A 20,884-nucleotide genomic window follows, 5' to 3' on the forward strand; every position below is an offset into this window, starting at 1 on the left:
ATTTTGGACAGTTTTCTCATCCCTTCAATTGAACAGATGTTTGGAGATAATTAAATAATTTTCCAAGATGACAATGCATCGTGCCATAGGGCAAAAACAGTGAAGGCATTCCTTGGAGAAAGACACATTCAGTCGATGTCATGGCCTGCAAATAGTCCAGATCTCAACCCAATTGAAAACCTGTGGTGGAAATTGAAAAAAATTATCCACAAGAAGGCTCCGACCTGCAAAGCTGATCTGGCAACTGCTGTCAAAGAGAGTTGGCACCAAATTGATGCAGAATACTGTTTGTCACTCATCAAGTCCATGCCTCAGAGACTGAAAGCCGTTATAAAAGCCAAAGGTGGTGCAACTAAATACTAGTGATGTATTTTGAATCATCTTTTGTTTATCTGTTTTTCATGATTCCATACTTTTTTCCTCAGAATTGAGTGATTCCATATTTTTTTCCCTGTGGTTGGTCAATAAAAGTAACATTCACTGACTTCCACAATGTTTTTTCTTCATTTCTTTGAGTGTTCCTGAAAGCCAACAAGTTGCACTTTGGAATGACCTTATTATTGTATCATGTTTTTGATCAGAGTTTGTTTTACAGAATGAAATGTCTGAAGGAGTGCTCATCCAAGACCGGTGATTCCATACTTTTTGCCAGGGGTTGTATAGTGGTCTCATTTTTTTTTCAGAGCTGTAGATCCCCCTGCCTGACAGATGTCACGGTACATAATCAATGCTTTTGCTTTGTGGTACAAATGTCATGGCTGATCGAAGTAAGCAGAGATTTGACTTTTATGGTTATGATTTCATTTTTAAGTGGTCCACTCCTTTGATGATGCAAGTGATATTAGATATCATCAAAAAGGTTTCAATTTACAAATTATACTTGAATGCTTTACATTCCCTCTTGTTGAAAAGTAGCAGGCATGGAAAATCCAACATAAACTGTGAACGCAGTGCAACACAAGGCAAGACAAGTTCACACTTCCCAAGCATCTTATTGGTTAATGGCCTAATGGTTGGTGATAGTTGCTGAGAGTGAGTGGGAGGAAGGTTCTGAGTGGAAGAGGAGGACACTGCATGGTAGTTTTCACCAATCCTGACGTTAGTGTATTATCCCATGTTTAGAGCACCATAGAGCTAGTTAACAGAAGATAGTCCTTAACCAGTAATATATGTTAGAAGCCCAGAGACATCCTCAAACTGAGACAATAAGGCACACAGATGTTCCTGAGTGAGTCTGGAACTTAAGTGGGACTTAGTGTGGAGCCCAAATTTGTCCAAATGGCAGCCAACTGTAGACCAACAATGGAGTGGTTTTACGGAGGGGAGCAGAAGGCCCAGTCACCGTTGACATTCTTAGCTATGAGCAAGGCCAGGAGGGAGAGAGGTAACAGGGAAAGCCAGGTGGACAGGACCGGGGTGAGAGGTTAAGGAGTGTCGGGTTCCTGGGAACTTGGCATGCAGGCAATACCTGAATGTCGTATACGGGTTTGGAAGAAGGAATGGCAGCGAACTGTCGGTAGTCAAACTTCTTTTCTGACAGGGACTAAAGGGTAGCAAACAGAGGTGGAGAGAGAGGGAGAGAGGAAAAAATGATGGACAGGAGACGAAAGGAGAGAGCAAGAAAGAAATAATAAAAAAATGATGGAGAGGAGACGAAAGGAGAGAGCAAGAAAGAAATAATAAAAAAATTATGGAACAAAAAAAAACAGGATGAGGAGGAGAGGAAAAGAACAGGGACGAGGAGGCAGATCATGTGAATGGGACTGTGCTTGCTTTGGAGGATGAATGGAAGATTAAAGAATGGATTGCTTATGTGTGTTGAATATATTTAGTGGTGGTGTCCATAGGAGTGTGGCAACTTCATCACTTAAGGCACCCAAAAATATATATAAATGAATATTAATTCTCATACCAGTCGACCCGGAGACGTCACGACCCGCGGACTGACATCTGTCCAAAAGGAAGAAGAAAAGAATACAAGAAAACAGAGAGACTTTAGTTTCAATCCAGTAACTCCAGGTTTTACGCTATATAACACTAGTTCTGATTAGGGGTGGGCGATATGGCCCTAAAATAATATCACAATATTTCATGGTGTTTTCACAATAACGATACTCTTGGCGATATTACAAAACAGCGTATTACAAAAATATATTTTAAGAATACACTACTGCAACAAAATTAAAATTAAATTTTATTATTGCATACAATATGATATGGCACACCTAATAATGTGATAATGTAATATCAAAAATACAAGAATTTTTCATCAGATTTGTAACAGAATCAATGATGATGTAACAGAATGTCATGATACTAATATTGCACTTCAAATATCTCCATATTTCCAAAATTAAAGTAAAATAAATGATACTGGACAGATATAATCCGTCTCTAGGAGATACATAATAGGAAATGAAAACAGTGTGGATTCTTCAGCAAAAAACTACCCTGACGGGATAATGAGAGCTAAATGATATGACACAATATTTCAGGGTATTATATCGTTCACGATATTCAGAAATGTTGCCGATATTATTGTGTACGATACAATATGGCACACCCCTAGTTCTTGTTTCAATTTCTATAACAAACTGTTACGAAACAAGATTTTAAACTGTTGTTCTGTTATTTGGATTACATAAGGATTTTATCATTAACAGTCATAAACATTAGCTGCTCACTGAATTTATCTGATTCAGTTTTGAATTTGGCAATCAATATTTAGAAACAGAACTGGGCTCTTGTGTGTTAAAATTATTTTAGAAAATTAAAATGTATCTTTGAAACAGAAGAAGGTCACCAAGAAATGCAAGGGAAAATAAAACCTGACAACATATGATTTCTGAGTATAAATCTCTTAAAATTATGATCAATATTTAGATTTATTTAAACAAGCAAACAGTGGTAATGCTCACCATCCATAGGGGTGGGCGAGGGCGTGGGAGCAGGAGAGGGTGATTCGGCTAACTGGTCCAGGGTCCCCCGCTTTCTGCCCTCCTTGGATTTTGCAATGACCATCTGAGCCTTCAGAGCATCCTGCTCCAGAGACTTCATTCTAGAGCAACAGAGGAGGAGTAATGTGGTTAGAGAAAGATATAAATATAAATGGAGAGTTAGAGTTAGAGAGTTAGCGAGGAGATGGAGTGATTGAGTTAGAGAAATGAGAAACAGACAGGCCAAAGTAAAAAGAAAGTAGAACTATGGAACTACTCGACTCCACTCATCGTTTTGTTACATTTCCATTAGGCAAATTTGGTTTATGGGTCTTGAAAGAAAGTACTTTTTTATTAACTGTTTTCTCTCTTGTTTCAAATGAGGAGAATAAAGACTAAAGCTTTACTTCTAAACCTTGCAGAACTCTGTTTGCTCAGAGAGAATCGCATTCTATACAATGAAAGAAGCCGCAAACATAAAATCTCAAACACGCTCCCAAATTGCAAACATTTCCACTGTTACAGTCATCGCTTTTAGGACGTGATCAGCTAGATTTTACAGGGAGACCTGTGAGAGTGAAAACTAAATACAGGTACTAAATAAAGAGAAGTAAGTTGAGTGAAGTACAGTTAAGTAGGTTGCAGCCAGAGGAATAGCTAGAGTCGACACTCTTCCAAAGAACAGTGTTTTTGTCAACACTGGAACTTGTGGCACCCTGGACTGTACATTTTAGTAGATTCCATGCTTTAACACACCACTGCAACTCTGAAAGAGCTTAATAATGAGCTGATTAGCCATACAAAACAAATAAGTAATAGAAAAATCCCTTTCTGCTTCAAAAAAAGTACAATGTTTATAGTAATGATTTGTAAGTGTAAATAACATTTTCAAAGGCCTAAAAAGCTTTATTATCAAGGTTCTATATAGAATCAATATTGTTTTATTTATGGTACTGCTCAAAAACATCTGAAGAACCTTTATTTATCTTTTTGTGTAATTATATTTCTAATTTTAACCTATTTTCTCCCCAATTCGGAAGCCCATTACCCAACTACCCTCTTCACTACGAGCCCCTGCCCCTAATGCAGAATCACTGGTTAGCCACCACACCTGGAGGAAAGTGCAGCAACCCAGCTTTGATACATCAGCTAACAGAGGCCTGTGCTAGAGAAAATTGCCAATTGTGCTCTCTCGGACTCCGGCTGCTGATGGAATACAGCACGATCTGGGACTTGAAACCAGTAATCCTCAGCTCATAGTGATTAGTGATAGTGCACTTTAACCCACTTGACCACTCAAGAGCCATAGAACCTTTATTTATATATCATCATTAACCTTTGTGAGAATTGACTGTACAACCCTTGAAAGAGGATAATAAATACAAAGAAACCGGAGATGTGATGAAAATAAAGGTGGTGATAGCTGGTGCACACCCATGGTAGAAGGTTTTGTTATACAGATTCAACATGAAGGAAAACACAAAAATGATGAGCTGAGAAAGCAGGCAAACGAGGCAAAAAACAGATCCCTACACATAAAGGGACAGGGCACAAAACAATCACGTCAGCAGGGAAAGGGAGTGCAGAAATGTGCAAAAGGTTGCAACCAAAGAACTGCACACGTGCAGAGATGTGGCTTAAAACCCCCTAGCACAGCACATTCATTCACCCAGTGCAGTTTTTAAATTTCTAGCAGCACTTTCGCACCCCAGGCACATCTACAAGCTACTGCCCTCACACACCACCACTCCACTCCCCACAAGCATTCAAAGCCGCTTCAAAGCTCCAGAGCTCAGCCCCCACAATGCTCTATGGCCGGGCAGGGCAGACCTGGGCTGAGAGGAAGAGGAGCAGGAAGCGGGAGGGTTTGCAGAGCTGCCTAACGACGCCTTCACACGCGACTGGTACAGCCTCTTGGCCAGGTCCTGCTCATACTGTCTAACGTCCTCCTCTAGACCATAAGGCCTTGAGAGCAGCCAGCCAGGGAGAGAACGGGAGCAGGAGAGGACAGACAAAGTACAGAAACACAGACAGACAAAGAGAGGGAAAGAAGAAGAAGGAAAGGGAACAGATGGAAATAAAACACTGTGACAGACAAGTAAGAGTCAGAAGGGAAAGTTTACACTCGAGAACATCAGTGTGTTTGGGGTTGCCAAAAAAATCTGCAAGAATATTTGCTCTCAACTTGATGCGCAAATCCTTACCCATCACACTAATAGCTCTATAATCAAAATAAATAAAACTTTGATTATTTGATTTATTATTTTATGAAATATATATATAATGGCTAAGCAATAGGAAAAAAAAACTACTAAATACAAACCACTTCCCAATCTTTCTTTTTTCTTTTATGCTCATTACATTTTATGAATATAGCTAAAATTGCTGTGGCGAGCTTTGAAGATGGCAAGAGACCTAATTAAAAATGTAAAATGTTCACACTAAAAAGAGCCTGTTGGTGTTAAAGACTTAATGCATACTGTATAACAGGAACAAGGTTGAAATCGACGACTGCATGCATGCACTGAATGCATGTTTAGGATGACTGCTTATAACGAATAAATTACTACAGCTAAAATCAATGTTTATCAGATGTGACCTACGTACACTACAACTTGTAGTTTGGAAAAAAATGAGATTCTGTTTCTTGCAGAAGATATTTGGAAGCCCAAACCCACAGACAAAGTGAAAACAGAAGACAGTATGTAAAAAACGTGATAATCCTAGAGGAGTTTAATCTTAAAGCTCATTTATACTTAATGTTATATACGAATACGGACACAAATAGAGCCTTCTGCTCATACTTTGCTATTTTTCTGAAAACTAAAACATATAAATGAAATGGAGTTTTCCAACTGGAAATACTGCACTGTACTTAGTAACTTCAACCAAAATATGACCACTACCCTATTATGGATAGCAATATTTATTTTTATATTTATTACTTTTATTTTGTTTGTTTTGTACAGGGTTCTTCTAATGTTTTTTTTTTTTTTGTTTGTTTGTTTTTTTAGAATGCCCAAAAATGTAGTCAGAATTTCTTTGGTAGAAAATAATTTGCTGTATTGGAAATCAGAACTTAACATAGCTAACTCACCACTAACGTTACTATGTGAGCTAGCTCTCCGCTAAACTTAGTTCTCTCTCTGGTAAAATAGCTAACTCCTCGCTAATTTTATGTTAGCTAGCTCACCTCTTGACTTAGTTATCTCTTCAGTAACGTCGCTAGCTAACTCACTTCTTATGTTAGTATGTTGGCTAGCTTGGTGCTAACGTTAATATGTTAGCTAACTCATCACTAACCGTAGTTCTCTTTCCGGTAATGTAGCTAACTTACCGCTAATTTTATGTTAGCTAGCTCGCCGCTAAACTTAGTTATCTCTCCGGTAACATAGCAAGCTAACTCGCTGCTCACATTAGTATGTTAGCTAATTCGCTGCTAACATTATTATGTTAGCTAGCTCACTGCTGACATGGGATAGCGCTCTGTTAACCTTGGTTCTCTGTAGCTAGCTCACTGCTAAAGTTAGTATGTGCTTTCCCACCAGCATTAAACTCACCATCTAAAAAAGTGTAATACCTACAGCAAGTTTACAGCAAATGTAAGACAATTTAAGGCCTTAATTACCCAGATTTTAATTTAAGACATTTTAAGACTTTTTAAGGACCCGCGGAAACCCTGTTGTATTGAGTCAGAACTGAACTCTAAGGGATATACTGCTTAACATCCATAAATGCATAGAATCAAAGAAACAAATATATTTGTTTTCGCACATAAAGAAAGTATAAATGAGCCGAGAGTCTGATGATAGAACACAAATGGACCCAAAGGTCAATACAGGTCGAACAGATTGTGATGAGAACACTGTTCTATACAGAGTAAATAAGACGCATCAACTTCACTAGTAAAGTGCAATGTCTGGGACATGTCTGTCCCTTGCTCTACCTGGCCGCTCTCCACATTGCTCTCTTCTCAGCCTCCAGGGCTCGTTTCTCCGCAGGTGAGAGCTCCTTGTCAGTAGCCACCGCAAGCTCCGGGCTCTGCATACGCAGTCTCTCCTGGTGCCTGCGCTCGGCTTTGGCTGTGCGAATGGGAGCCACAGACTCGCCGGGATAGACAGGAATCAGACTGAACACACAAACACAAAAACACAATGAACAATAGTGTCATAATAGCAAAAACATTAAAGAGCATACACATCTAAAAAACTAAACAACAACAAAACAAAACAATTACCCGGTCATTGAGTTGGGTCTCTGCTCCAGTCTAAAGCTGTCCTCCATGGAATTACGCTGGGAATCAACTCTACCATCTACAGAGGAGGGTCTACAGACAGAGTTACAGCATTAATCAGAATGAAAAGACACATGTTATACTGTTAAGATGCCTTCCTGACCAGGGTTCCCTTAATAAAGAATTCAAAATAGCCATTAAATACAATAAATAGACCTACCCTGAGCTGCCACAGTAGCTAGGAGGCGTGGCACTGTAGTTGGGGGGTGTGGCACACTGCCTGGGCGAATTAGAAGTGTGGCTGCCAACAGGCTCCACCTTGTATTCCACTCCATCCAGGATAACCTTGCCTTGGGCCTTCATCGCTGCCATCTGCTTAGCCAAATCTTCCTCTTCGTCCTCCTCATCCTCATCCATTAAATAGTCCTGTGTTCTCTGCTCAAATCGCTTTGCTGAAAGTGATCAAAACAGACGATTGGCTACCTTATAAAAAGCTGTTACACCAACAGAGCTTTAACAGTCAAAGGCAATCAACCAACAGAAATGAAACTTTGTGGGTTGTCATGCTAGACTGTCATGGAGAGGCTCAAAACAGAAGCTAGTCATCTTCAGTGAGAAGTCCTGCCTTAATAAGTGAAACTGTCTTTTCTGAATACTGTATTTTTGCACTATAAGGTGCACTTAAAAATCCTTTTATTTTCACCTTATAATTCAGTGTGCTTTATGTATGAATTTTATCAGTCAGGTTGTAAGAAGCAGTAAAGCCACTGAAGTACAACGTTATAGTTTAGTTCTATAGTTTAGTTTTCCAGCACCGAGACTCGAGACTGGAGCAGTATTAGCATTAGCTGCTAACCGCACTAAGTGTTAGCTCTTTTTTATTCAGAGGTGAGTATTTTTGGTCTGTAGCCTGCTCCTAACCCCGACTAGCACTCCTGGAGTAGAATTAGCATTAGCTGCTAACCACGCTAAGTGCTAGTTAGCTCTTTTGCCATTCAGAAGTAAATATATCAGACTGTAGATTGCTGCTAACCACGGCTTGTACTGCTGAGGCAGCATTAGCATTACGCGCAAGTCGCACTAAGCGCTGGTTAGTTCTTTCGCTGTTCAGAGGTGAGCATTATCGGACTGTAGCCTTCCGTTAACTGTCTTAAAACAAGCTATGTGGGATGATCCGCTAGCTAATAACACACTGGCTTACCGGAACACTTAGGGTTCCTTAGTGTAGCACTGTCTGGCTAGTCTTAGTGGAAATCAAAGCTTACTCTAGATAAATGGAAGAGCTTTACTCACCCAAAACATTTTTTTAGGAGAGAAATGTGTGTAGATTAACATCCAGTGCTCTTTTTACTTTAGAAATAATGCGCCTTATAATACAGTGCACCTGTAGTTCGAAAAATATGGTACATACACACTGTGGTGCTATTCCAACAAGACAATGCTTGTCCACACACTACAGTTATCTCTAGAGGTCGACTTGAAGACACAGATGCTATGCCAAATCCAGCCTGATTGCCAGATCTGTGCCTGTGTAATAAATGTGTGGGATGCTACTGAACACACAATCAACTCTACACCCCTAGTGCAAAATCTGCAAGAACTGTGTGAGAATATTCATGGGATGGATGCATGGGATTGATTATCACAAAACACTATTGCACATGCATTACACACTACTTCTCACTAGCCATTATCTTTCATCCAAATAGAACTGGAACCCAATGCTTTCTTCTGGGTGCACCCATAATTGCAACAATTTCTTTTACTATAAATGTAGAAGTTGGAGATTAAGAAAATACACTAACCCTCCTCCTCCTTCATTTTCTTCAGGTCATCCTCTCCAACGAGTGAAACGCGAGGTTTAGGCTTTTCGGGGGTCTGCTGCTTCACATCGATCTCAAAGTACTTCTGCCGGTCTCTGAAGGAACGCTGCTCTGGGCTGCCTCTTCCACATGGCGGGGGAGTCTAGAGGAGGAGAGGGACACTTTAAAAATCTTCAGACCAAGGATTAGCAGGAACAGGTATTTTAAATTAATTAACCAACAAATTATTGTGCATTTTATCCCCAACATAACATTATATCCTTAACAGAAAAACACCAGTACAGGTCCATGAAGCAGTTCATAAAGATAGCGAGTGTGATGTTTATTTCAATAATGTTAGAAAGATCAGATCACAATTTGAATACAAAGAAAATCATTAATATCATGCAAGTTGTGAAGAGCTGGTTAGTTCTTTTCAACCAAACACCAAATTTTCTGCTTGCAATCACAATTTCCCAGCCAAGAAAGATCCTGCAGCTGCCTGAACAGTTGTTTTAGAGTCATAAATCACTGCCCCGCCACCAACAAAGCAAAAATGTCATCCAGTAAGGTTTGGGGGAGAGAAAGAGGGGGCACAGGCTAATCGCTGAGCACTGCCCCGAGCGGAGCCAGGTACCTTCAACTCCAGAGAGGGGCGAGACAGGCGTGGCACAGCGGCCAGACTCCTGTACTCACGCCAGTCAGCCGACTGGGAGGGACGAGGGGTCAGGGACCCGTGATCTTCACTCTCCTCTACAAACACCTCATTACTCAGATCAGGCTGAAAGAGCCATTACATACACTCCATCAGTACCATGTGGAAACACTACTTCAGGTGACAGTAAAAACTTGTGTGGGAGTGATTCTTCAAAAATGACATGCCCCTAGGGTGTAAATGCTTGTATTACAGTATATATATTAATTATTAAACAACTTCGTGTTTTTTTTTAGAGGTTTGCTTCATACTCTGCAACACTGGCCTTGTCCCCAAGACATACATTTAAACTTCTGTAATAAATCAATTTATAACTGTAATTTTCCGGCTATTGAGCGCATCTGAATGCAAGCAACACCCACTAATTAAAAAAAATTACACATACAGGCTGCACCTGACTATTAGAAACACTAGAAACACAATTAAATAGGCTATGTACACAAATAACTTAATGTACAGCGAACAGTGCTGGTTTAAAAATAAAATAAAAATACAGTACTCTACCAGGAAAAGTCACGACAGTAAAGTCATAATATCAAAAGGGTAAATAGATTAATTACTTGAGCGGCCAGTTTAAGAAGCTCGGAGAGAAAGCAGCATTTTCCACTCATGATCTGTTACAGGGCTGCTGTTATTACCATCAGTTAGTTAAATTTTTAACCTGCTGCTTATTGTTAGCTCTAGTGTTACAGTTAGATAATACAGTGTGCAGATTTTGTTAGACGTCGCTACAGCTCACTACCGCGAGAGGTTGTGGCGGGTGAGCACGTGTTAGTTCATGGAGGTTTTTTTTTTTAAATGTGTTTTAGATGTGACCAAACATGTAGAAAATTAATACCATGATATTACACTAATACAATAATCTTTTTCATAGAATTATTATGCAAGTATAATATAAATAATATACATTTATGGGAGAGTAAAAGGGATGTTGTTAAATGTAATTTCTTTAGACCCAGTTACAAAGAAAATAAAGGCTCAACATGTAACAGTGGAACACCTCTGTGAAGCATCACACGTTCTGCCAGCTTGGATAAGAGGGTGAGTCATTTTATTAGTCTGAAATAATTACTAGAAGTACATTCAAATCTATAAAACATTTGCAAATCTATTAACAATATCTCACCATCATTACTACAACAGTCTGTGAGGAATGTTTTTTATGGTAAAGCGGCAACATTTTAATGTCTGGAAATGAGAGTTATTTAATAATTTATGCCACCTGATCATGGAGTATTTGGAATATTTAGTAACCACAGTTTATTTTCAGTGCAGTTTTACAGTGTAAACCATAGAGTACAGTACAGTAAAGTACAGCGGTCACTCCTGTACCATAATGTGGGTTAAACTCTACAGTAATACATAGTGATCAGAATTAAATAAACATACCTCTGGTGATGGTTGCATTGGGTGGATATTGTTCCTCTGAGCATATATATCCTAAAAAGAGGAAAGAGAAGCATTTAAGAAAATGTAAAGAGAATTTCTACACACATTTTCTAGGACTGAAACACATCAAACCATAAAAGCAGGAGAAAAAAAGGCAACAGGAAGGGAATCGGTGAGTTGGAATCACTCATGGCTTTGCCTGAGATGAGATGAAGCTTTAGTTTTGAAGTTAACAACTTCACACACCATCAAACGCTGAAACGGCACCAACCAACCACAGCACTAACAATGAGAGATGGAGATGGATAATCCAGGGGGCAGAGCTCCTGGACACTTCACTGAACTTGGACACCGATGCAAGTGAGCGACTCATGCAATACACTTTTCGAGGGACTGGATGCCAAAGGAGACCATGGGTCACGACATGCACACAACCTTGAGGACGGACCATCTACCGTACCTGCGGAGGCTCCAGCACAGCCAGGGAGTGAGGCACAGCTGCGAAGGCCTTATATGCCTGCTTGATATTGATGGGGAATTCGTCGAAAGAATCAGGGGAAGGGGCGCGAGGCTGTATAGAGGGGGCCAGGGGGGTGGAAAAGCAAGGGGAGAGGGGGTAGAGGAACAGACAGAGGACAAGAACAAGGATGGAACAGACAATGAGAGACAGAGTAGCAAAGGCAGAGCACAGCTGGGTAATGCATGGGTAGAGAGAGCATGCAGGTGAAGTGATTTGCCTTGTACGGAGGGATGGCAGTGTAGAAATAGAAAGAGTGAGAGAGAGAGAGAGAGAGAGAGAGAGAGAGAGAGAGAGAGTGAGAGAGAGAGAGAGAGAGAGAGAGAGAGAGAGAGAAAGAGTGAGAGAGAGAGAGAGAGAGAGAGAGAGAGAGAGGTAACAAGAACCGTAACGAAAAAGAGAGAAGGATGGAGAGAACGACTGTGGAATGGGTGACTGACTGCATGGAAGCTGGAGGTGTGCTGAAATTTTTGGATTTTTTTTTTTTTGCTAAGACCCTGAGGAAACGCAAGTGCAAATATTGTCCGATTGAACATGGCTTTAGAACAAAAATACAAAAAAAAAATTAAAATAAACAATGAGTCAATAAAAATTATAGGCACATTATAGAATTGTATTTACAGTCAGAAGCCTATACAGCTGCAGAGATAATGAGATTTCCCTTAATCCTTATGGATTATTAATACATTTGATACTTTATATCATAGTCATTGTGACTATTAATACTATAAAATAGCCAGCTCTGGATGTAAAAAAATGACGTCATTATGACAAGAAAATAACTTCATTTGATAGACAGGCACAACTTGGATCACACCTTATATCACACACACACACACAATACAGATATGACATATGACATGACAAATGACACGTGACCCATCACAGATGCATCTCGTAGACGATTTGTTACTCGAGGGCAGCTGCTGGAAATAGAGGGGCAGTATGTGTGGAATGTGCTTTAGACAGTGGTGAGGGATCTTACAGTGGTCTGGGAGTTGATGGGGGAGGGGCCATGCTGGAAAGGGTTGGGACTACTGTGGCCATCCTGACTGGCTGGAGACATGGCAGGCCGTATCCGGGAGATGGGCTGGATGGCACCAGGCTTGGTCTGAAAAGAAAAGACAAAAAATATTCATAATTTTTTTACACTCAAAAGTCTGAGTTTGAACCAAGTTTTGTGTTTGGGGTCCATTTCCTTTCGGTCTCATACTGCAGTTTAGCAACAATGTGGACTTTCTATACAGGATATTGATTGGTTTTTAGAATGCAGTCCAGTTTGGCAAAATTACTTTCCAGGTGTTGTGCCAAATTCTGCCTCCCTGCCAAAATCAGACTTGCTTCAATGTCTCACAGAAAAATAAATGTAACAGATTACCATCAGACTCCTTCTATTACTGTTTATCTATAGTAACAGTAGATTAAGCAATAATACAATTGAGCAATTAAGCAATAACAGCACAGACCTCGAGTGTATTATTGCGATTATACCACAGTTCCATTATTGCTGTTTATTGAAAGATTTTGAGTGAAAGAGAATGAGAAAATATTATCTGTTTGGTTATAAACCCTCCTGGAGTTATACAATTCTATTGCTGCTCTATTTGTTGCTGAGCTGTTTGGCTTGTAAGCGCTGCATCGTTGCAAGGTTACCTGTATGTGGCGGAGTAATACATGGAGAGCTGTGGTTACAGTGCATTACCGGCTGATAATGGCACTCACAGAACCTCTCTTAACTAATCACATTGCAGGGTATGATCTAACCGTGATTTAGAACACAGGGGAGTACATAAATGTGATCAGTCTCATTATACAATATAATCCGTCATGGCCTTTAATGAACACTCACTGATGAATTGTCCTTGACAGCCACATTGGAGGTGAAATTAATGCTTGCCTGGAACAGAAAAAAGCATGGTGTGAAATGAGGGGAAAAAAAGCATGATAATGATCCTGAGAATTATCTACTTTCTAAAGCAACATGCTAGGCTTCTAAAATCTGCATAGCAATCAGAGCCCAACAGGAATCAGGAAGTAACAAAAATCATAGTTATAGCACTGTTTCTGTTTTTACTGCTGTCATATTGCCACCCTGATCCAGATCCCCCTGAACTGATCAGCTGCAGTCACAGTTTCATCACTTTGTGACACTAAACTTCATCGTATGCGGAAATGCACTGGATTAATACTGCATATAATCATATGTAATCTCAAAGCAAAGCCTTGCGTAACTGTGACCCCCTAAGGCAACAATGCACACTCTCTCGGTCAATCCAACAAGGCGCACTAGCATGCCTGTCAGTCTCATTAACTGTGAGGAGAAACAGCAGACTAAGCTTTAGCTAGCTGTAGCAGGTCGTGCATAAGCAACCCACTTACGAATCTCGTCTCCCTGCCCAGGGCCAGAGGGGCTGAGGATGAGGGCGGATGAAGGGATGGCTAGGAAAGGAATTGTTATGAAGGCAAGAGGTGAGCAAAATAGTAGAAGTTGAGATGGCTTTATCCCTTTATATAATCTATTCTATTTCTGTGTTGACTTTATAGCTGAAAATAAATCAAAGCTAATCTAAAAAGTGTGTCCCTTTTGGCTCAGTTATCAAACCCAAACACACATACACTGCCAACCACATATAAAAACAAAAACACTATAAATACAAATGCAAATGCAAATGTTTAAAAGCAAAAGTAATGAAATTAATGAAGTCCACCATGATAATAAAACACAAACATGTTGAAAAGCCTTTGAGGATATTGTACTTATGGCAGATAACTGGACTCACCAGTGGAGAACTGGGGGAGTAAAGTTGCTCTCGGACAGGACTGTCTATCCTTTGGGCCTCGACAGATGGACCCTGTAGATGAAAGATGTTACGTAAAGTATGAGTAAGCAGCAAGCTACATGAAACCCCTGCTAATCAAGCCATGCAGACTCAAACACAAACTATTAACACTTGTGGTAAAGGTCACAGAGGCAGATCCTTGGGCTACATGATACTCAAGATACAAGTTCTCTCTGTAAGCAAGAGCCTGGCAAAACCTGCAAAATGAAATCAGATTCTAATTCAAGCAAACTTCATACAAAACAAAGTATAAAAATAATTTGACCTCAAATAGTTCTTTTAGATAGTCATGAAGAACAAGTTACGCGTAAAACAGAGAATGTCTAAAAGATACCTCACTTGATGTTGGCTACCAATAAACAATATGGCCAAAATTATATTAAATATATTAATTCTTAATTTCAGTCGATATGATTCAATATAATCTAAAAACATAATATAAAAACACAGAACGGCCCAAAAAAAACCCCACAAAATGATCAAGACCAAAAAATTGTATCACCCTAAAAGAAGATTTTTAATCGTGATCTTTGTTAATATTTGAATATTTCCAGCCCTCAGCAATTATTTAGGTTATTTCAGGCTTTTTTATTCTGGTAATACTTTAGCAACATGGAGGTCAACTAAATGTTTAGTCAACTGAGAAACTCGGGCCAAAGAAGATTGTACCAAAGAAAAATACTGTGTCTGTTGTTTATTGAACAAAATGCTCATTTGTAGCATTTTTCATTGCTTTAAAAATTTGGATAGAGAATTAATTGTTATTCACAACTGATTTTGTTTTTGATGATTTACACGCCTGGAAATTTGGACATCACCTTAAAAAATAAGAATACATTAATTAAGGATACAATAAAGAGATATTGACTGACAAAACTGGGCTTGTGATCCATTACTGGAGCTCTTGGAAAGCTGTCTACTCGATTGCTACTTATTCTTATTCTATTTTTAATCAAGTAAGAGCTTCCAAAATCTGTCCTAGAGCCAAAATAGAGATCTTAGGTTGTTTTCACACCTGCACAGTAAAAACGGACTCCGGTTTATTTTCAACTTTGTTGAGGTTCGCATTCAGGTGTGGACAAAATAACCAACCTGAGACCTGCAAGAGGGGGCTGAATGTAATCAGACATCAATCTGACCCAACTGTCATAAATGGCTGTTCAGGTGCAGTTTAAACTGATTTATTTCCCAGATCATTTCTACAGGTATGAAGTAATACCATCCCTGCTGTTGCTCCATGCTGAAATGCATTGATATATGCATTAGTTTGAATAACAGGACCCAGATAAGTATGAAAAATCAGCAGAGATAACATTACTACGGTTTGTTTGAGAAGCATTTCGGTGCAATTGGGGTTTTCGTTGTACAAAAGCAAACAAAACCAAGGTGGGACCACTCCAAGTTTATGTATTCAATAACTGATCTGGATCAGAGCAAACTAATTGTGTCACATAAAATCTTAAAAACATGTCACCAAGTCAACATCATACAATGTATACAATATGGCTAAGTCAGGTAATTCTGCCCTTAATCAAATAATAATAAAACATTCTAAATAATAAAAAAACACCACCAAAACATGCTCTTGACTAAAACTAATGTTAGTTTAAGTGCCTTTTAGAATTGCAGTGCTCCACTAAAAAAATACCCCAAAACTGGTGCTGCCAACAAATATTTTCATCTTTGAAATGAACAAATCAGTACAACTATCAGTATAATTTGTTCATCTTTATAAACATACACAGGAATCTTGTTAGCAATAGGATTTTCCAACTTGCAGTGAACATGCCATGCTGGTCCAGAAAAGCCACAAAACCACACTCTCCAAGGCTGCTTGCCTTGTTATACAACGAGGTCTGAAGCTGCCCCTTTCTGCCATAGCCTGTGGGTGGCCCTGAAAGCAGGCACTCCACAGCAGGGCGGCCTTTGCCTTTGCGATTCGCTATCAGGAAGGGATTTTCACTGAAACTGATTGGCTGAGAGTCCACCAGACACTCCTCTTCTTGCATCTCCTGTGCAGTTGCAGGAGCTGGAGCAGTGTCCTGCATAGCTGGGGGATGTGTGGGTGCTGCTGTGCTCGTAACCAGGCAGGGGGAGGGCAGGACGGGAGCGTCTACATGGTACAGGGTAGCATGAGCTTTATCAAAGCCGTGGTGTTCTATAGAGCCAGGCTGCCTGGCCTGAAGAGCAGTCTCCATGGGACAGGATTCAACAGAGGAAAGGCAGAGCTAGAGAGTGAGAGAGCGGAGTGAAAAACGCAAATAGAGACAGAAAAGCGATGATACTGAACAAGAAAGATGATGAAAAATGATAGAGCAAAGTAATACAGGAGAAAACAAAAGAGAGAAGCCACACTGACAGAAAAAGAAAGGTGGGAAGAGGGCATGCAGTAGAAGTCTGATCATACAGTACTGTGCAAAAATCTGACACTCAGTGGCTTTAAATTGTTTTTTTAAATGATACTGTAGAAGAAGCATTTTTTTTTGGTTTCGGGCAGGTCACGATAAATACATCAGCAGGTTTTAGATCAGAGTTTTGGCATTTCACTTATGATATCTAGGACCTGACAGCAAATGTCCATTTACTAGGGTTTTTACTGTTTGGTATCATTTTAAAACAAGTAAACAGAATATATAATACCAATAATTAAAAAAGTAAATTAATATTAACCTAAAATACTGCCTGTTTTTGTGATACAATATATATTCGATCATGATATCTTTTATTGTTGATTATTATGGTTTACAGAAAATTTGAATATTATATAAGACTATTTGGTACTTTTAGCAGCGTAGGCAGTGTCCAAGTCCTGCTGGAAAATAAAATCCTGGACCAACACCAGCAGATGACATGGCACTCCAAACCCATCATTGAGCATCAGTAAATTTTGCACTTTTATTTGGAAATTAAGGGACCAGAGACATATTTAAAATGTAGTATGTTCTGTCGTCATCAGCTACGTGGGAGGAGTCTGTTTAAATTTTAATATTAATTGGTTTGTAGAATATTAGTCATGAGTTTGGCTTTGAGTTGCTTTGCAGGTGTTGTGATGAATTTTAGTTCCCCGTGAGATTCCGACTATTTGTCTCCATGCTGCTGTGTGATGAACCTGCATTCCAAAGGGAGTCAGACTAGAACCATCTAGAAATGTGCTTTCACACTGCAGGTGATACGGACCATGGTTCAGTAGATCCAGATTGAGACCACCTCTTTGGTTACTTCTTTGGTTCAGACCCAAACTGAAGCCAAAAAAAGCCTAAAAAGATCTAAACATGGGAGGTGTGAAAGCCCACTAAAATATTTTATATTCTGTATACTCTTGAAATTAGACATAAACTTTGTTACAGTCTGTCAATATTAACTAAACTAAATAAACACACTGTGATAAGGAGTAAAACTTAACGAAAATATTAAAAATACTGTGATGTATGTTTGTGGTTATAGCACGCAGACCTAAAATGCAGTGTTTTTAAGCCTGTCTGTGACTGTTGTAAGAACTGAACAAATTCGCACTGGGTCTGGAACTAGATTACTGTAATCTTTTTATTTTCTAATTTTCAAACAAAAATTGAGATAAGATTTGATAAAATTTGATTCGTTTTCGCACAGTACTGTTTATATTCTGCATTATAGTCCAATTATCTATTGGACACAGCATTTAAAATTAGCATGACAATCATAGAAATTAAGAACTACTTCACTAATGAGGAGGTCAATTCCACAAACTAAATGTCACCATTGGTCAACATTCTTATTTTTTTCCTTACCCCATGAAGTACCATAAAATACCAGCTTCCACCTCTACAATTCCAAAGAATAGGGCTGCAACGATTATTTAAATTTGTCGACTACAAATTTCATTGTCGACTAATCGTTAATTTGTAACAGTACTGCATTACACAGAAAAAGAGACAGAAGCACAATAGGAGATGGGTAAATGGCTCACTCACACAGTTTACACTCAACTGAGTCTGTGTCTCCAAAAGTGCCCAAACTCAACAGGTTACATATTTAATCAATAATATCAGTACTTTCCATGTCTAAACAACATCTAGACAATTAATTGACTTTTAAATCTCATATTCAGCTGTTTTTATTGTTTTTAGAGATGGAGGACATGGCAGATTAAACAACTAGACAACTAATCACAAAAAATAATAATCAGATTAGTCGACAACCAAAATAATCATTAGCTGCAGCCCTACCTAAGGATGCTAAATGTAAGACTTCCAAATCTAGCCTGGGCCATACCGCCACCCTGAAAATAGTTTCCTAGATAACAGTAAATGCATGGGGAGGGGCAGTGGTTGTGGTCTAGCTTGTGAGAACAAGGTCAGTGGAGTGGCATGTAACCCATAGACCTTTGACTCGAGACAGCTGCACTCTCTTCATCTCCTCACGGCTGCAGTACTGACATAGCTGCTGCTGCTGCTTCTGCATTTATTCAAGTACAGAGTTCTGCATTTCTGAAATGACTGGCTCAAACGACAGCTGTCTGAGACTGTGTGAACACAGATCACACAAAGGTAGGTAGGTAGGCCACGCTGGTCTGTTCAAAAATAAACCGGGACCACTTCCTGGGACCTTGGGACATCACTGCGTCTATCTAAAATTAACTGGTTGCTTTCCCAGACAAGGATTACGCCTAGTCCTAGAATACATTTCTTACTCAATGGAGAACTATTTCCATTTCCATATCTCAGTGCTGTGTCTCCAGGACCAAGCTGAATCCCAGTCCAGGAAACCAACCCTACAAATCTTTCACAAATCTTTCCCAGATCAAATTTCTACATCCAAATGCAACCATAACCCAAAAACTAGGCTTAATTACAGAATAATGAGCTAGAAGAGTAGGAGAGTCTATGGTAAGCTTGCGCGTTAACATTTCCCGCAGTCTAACTCCACACTCCCTCCACCTCCTTGCCCTGGCATAGCTTTCCAAACAGCTGCAAGCTCCATGTAGGTTAAAGCACTCCCAGAAAAGACCTGCAGAGGCTCTGGGCTTATGCGTCATTTATACAGCAATAACTGGAACACGTGGAGTTATCAAACACAAAAATCTAGCTACACTCTCAAAAATAAAGTGCTTTCAAATAGTTCTTTAAGAGATGCCAAGCATTTTTGGATCCATAAAAAGCATGTGTGTAACATGTAAATGTTCTGTACACTCAAATATGCTTTAATATGGAACCAAACGTGGTTCTTCTATGCAGGGTATCTGCAGAAATTATGATATTTTTAAATTTAAGACTTTTTAAGACTTTTTAATTCCAGTCAAGATGTACAAAACGACAATATTTTGTTAAAACTGATAAACAGTTTAATCTGATGGTAAATCAATATGTTAAATAAGCTAAATTACTAGCAATCAACTAGCAATCCAAACGTTTAAAAACTGGGAAATGCACTGTGTAAAAAAAGAAAAAGAAAAAAAAAATCAAATGTAAAGTCTATGGCATTTTTTAGGACCTTTGGTAGATTTAAAACATTTCAAGACAAATTAAGGCTATTTTTTAGCTAAATTTAAGACATTTTAAGGATCTGCAGACACCCTGTCTATAGTATTGAATCATCTGAAGCACCTTTTAGTTTCAAGAGTGTACATGCTGTTTAACTAAATCACTATTTTAATGCCCCTTAAAATGACCAATTATACAGCTCTGGAAAAAAGAGACCACTTACAAATGATGAGTTTCTTTGATTTTACCAAATTTAAAACCTCTGGAATAGAATCAAGAGGAAGATGGATGATCACAAGCCAAAAAAAACCAAGCTGAACTGATTGAATTTTTGCATCAGGAATGGCATAAAATTATCCAAAAGCAGTGTGTAAGACTGGTGGAGGAGAACATGCCAAGATGCATGAAAACTGTGATTAAAAAAATGGGTTATTCCACCAAATATTGATTTCTGAACTCTTAAAACTTTATGAATATGAACCAGTTTTCTTAAAGCTCTGCATCTTTTTTTGTTATTTCAGTCATTTCTCATTATTTCCAAATAACGCTCTAAATGACAATATTATTAGTTGGAATTTGGGAGAATTGTTGTTTGTAGTTTATAGAATAAAACAAAAATGTCCATTTTACTCAAATATATATCTATAAATAGCAAAATCAGTGAAACTGACTTAGAAACTGAAGTGGTCTAATTTTTTTCCAGAGCTATATATACAATCAAAAGTTAAGCCAACTCAAATAGTAAAGAAACTACATCTTCAAAAGAGTCCAATACCAAATCCAAAACCACAGAATGGACAAAATATCCTAAATTAACCATTAAATAAACATCCTGTACTACAAAGACTTAAACATCAAAGACCAAGAAATAACTTCAACTAAAACAATTTCAAATGTACATCATATTTAGAGGAAAAACTGAAGAAGAGATAAAAGGAAATAAAGAAAGAAGAAAAAAAGAGGACTTTTGAAAGGAAAATTGAAAGCATCAG

General features: G+C 38.8%; 1 protein-coding gene across 16 annotated transcripts in view; it reads right to left on the bottom strand.

The window, feature by feature from the left end:
- scrib (scribble planar cell polarity protein) overlaps positions 1–20,884 on the bottom strand; it is a 137,146-nt gene that overhangs the window by 14,011 nt on the left and 102,251 nt on the right. For 3 of the 16 annotated variants that reach the window (XM_049482947.1, XM_022678051.2, XM_022678049.2), the window contains 16 exons: positions 16,272–16,661; positions 14,374–14,445; positions 13,973–14,032; positions 13,443–13,490; positions 12,579–12,704; positions 11,537–11,647; positions 11,077–11,127; positions 9,610–9,753; positions 8,976–9,135; positions 7,391–7,622; positions 7,174–7,263; positions 6,883–7,065; positions 4,767–4,901; positions 2,919–3,058; positions 1,913–1,950; positions 1,469–1,543 (listed from right to left, as the gene is read on the bottom strand). In XM_049482947.1, the coding sequence (XP_049338904.1) occupies positions 1,469–1,543; positions 1,913–1,950; positions 2,919–3,058; positions 4,767–4,901; positions 6,883–7,065; positions 7,174–7,263; positions 7,391–7,622; positions 8,976–9,135; positions 9,610–9,753; positions 11,077–11,127; positions 11,537–11,647; positions 12,579–12,704; positions 13,443–13,490; positions 13,973–14,032; positions 14,374–14,445; positions 16,272–16,661 (2,055 nt within the window). The remainder of the gene's footprint in view (positions 1–1,468; positions 1,544–1,912; positions 1,951–2,918; positions 3,059–4,766; positions 4,902–6,882; positions 7,066–7,173; positions 7,264–7,390; positions 7,623–8,975; positions 9,136–9,609; positions 9,754–11,076; positions 11,128–11,536; positions 11,648–12,578; positions 12,705–13,442; positions 13,491–13,972; positions 14,033–14,373; positions 14,446–16,271; positions 16,662–20,884) is intronic. The other 13 variants (XM_049482953.1, XM_049482952.1, XM_022678067.2 and 10 more) reach the window with 9 other exon arrangements.

This window comes from Astyanax mexicanus, chromosome 8 (assembly GCF_023375975.1).
Source record: "Astyanax mexicanus isolate ESR-SI-001 chromosome 8, AstMex3_surface, whole genome shotgun sequence".
Taxonomy (NCBI): Eukaryota; Metazoa; Chordata; class Actinopteri; order Characiformes; family Acestrorhamphidae; genus Astyanax; species Astyanax mexicanus.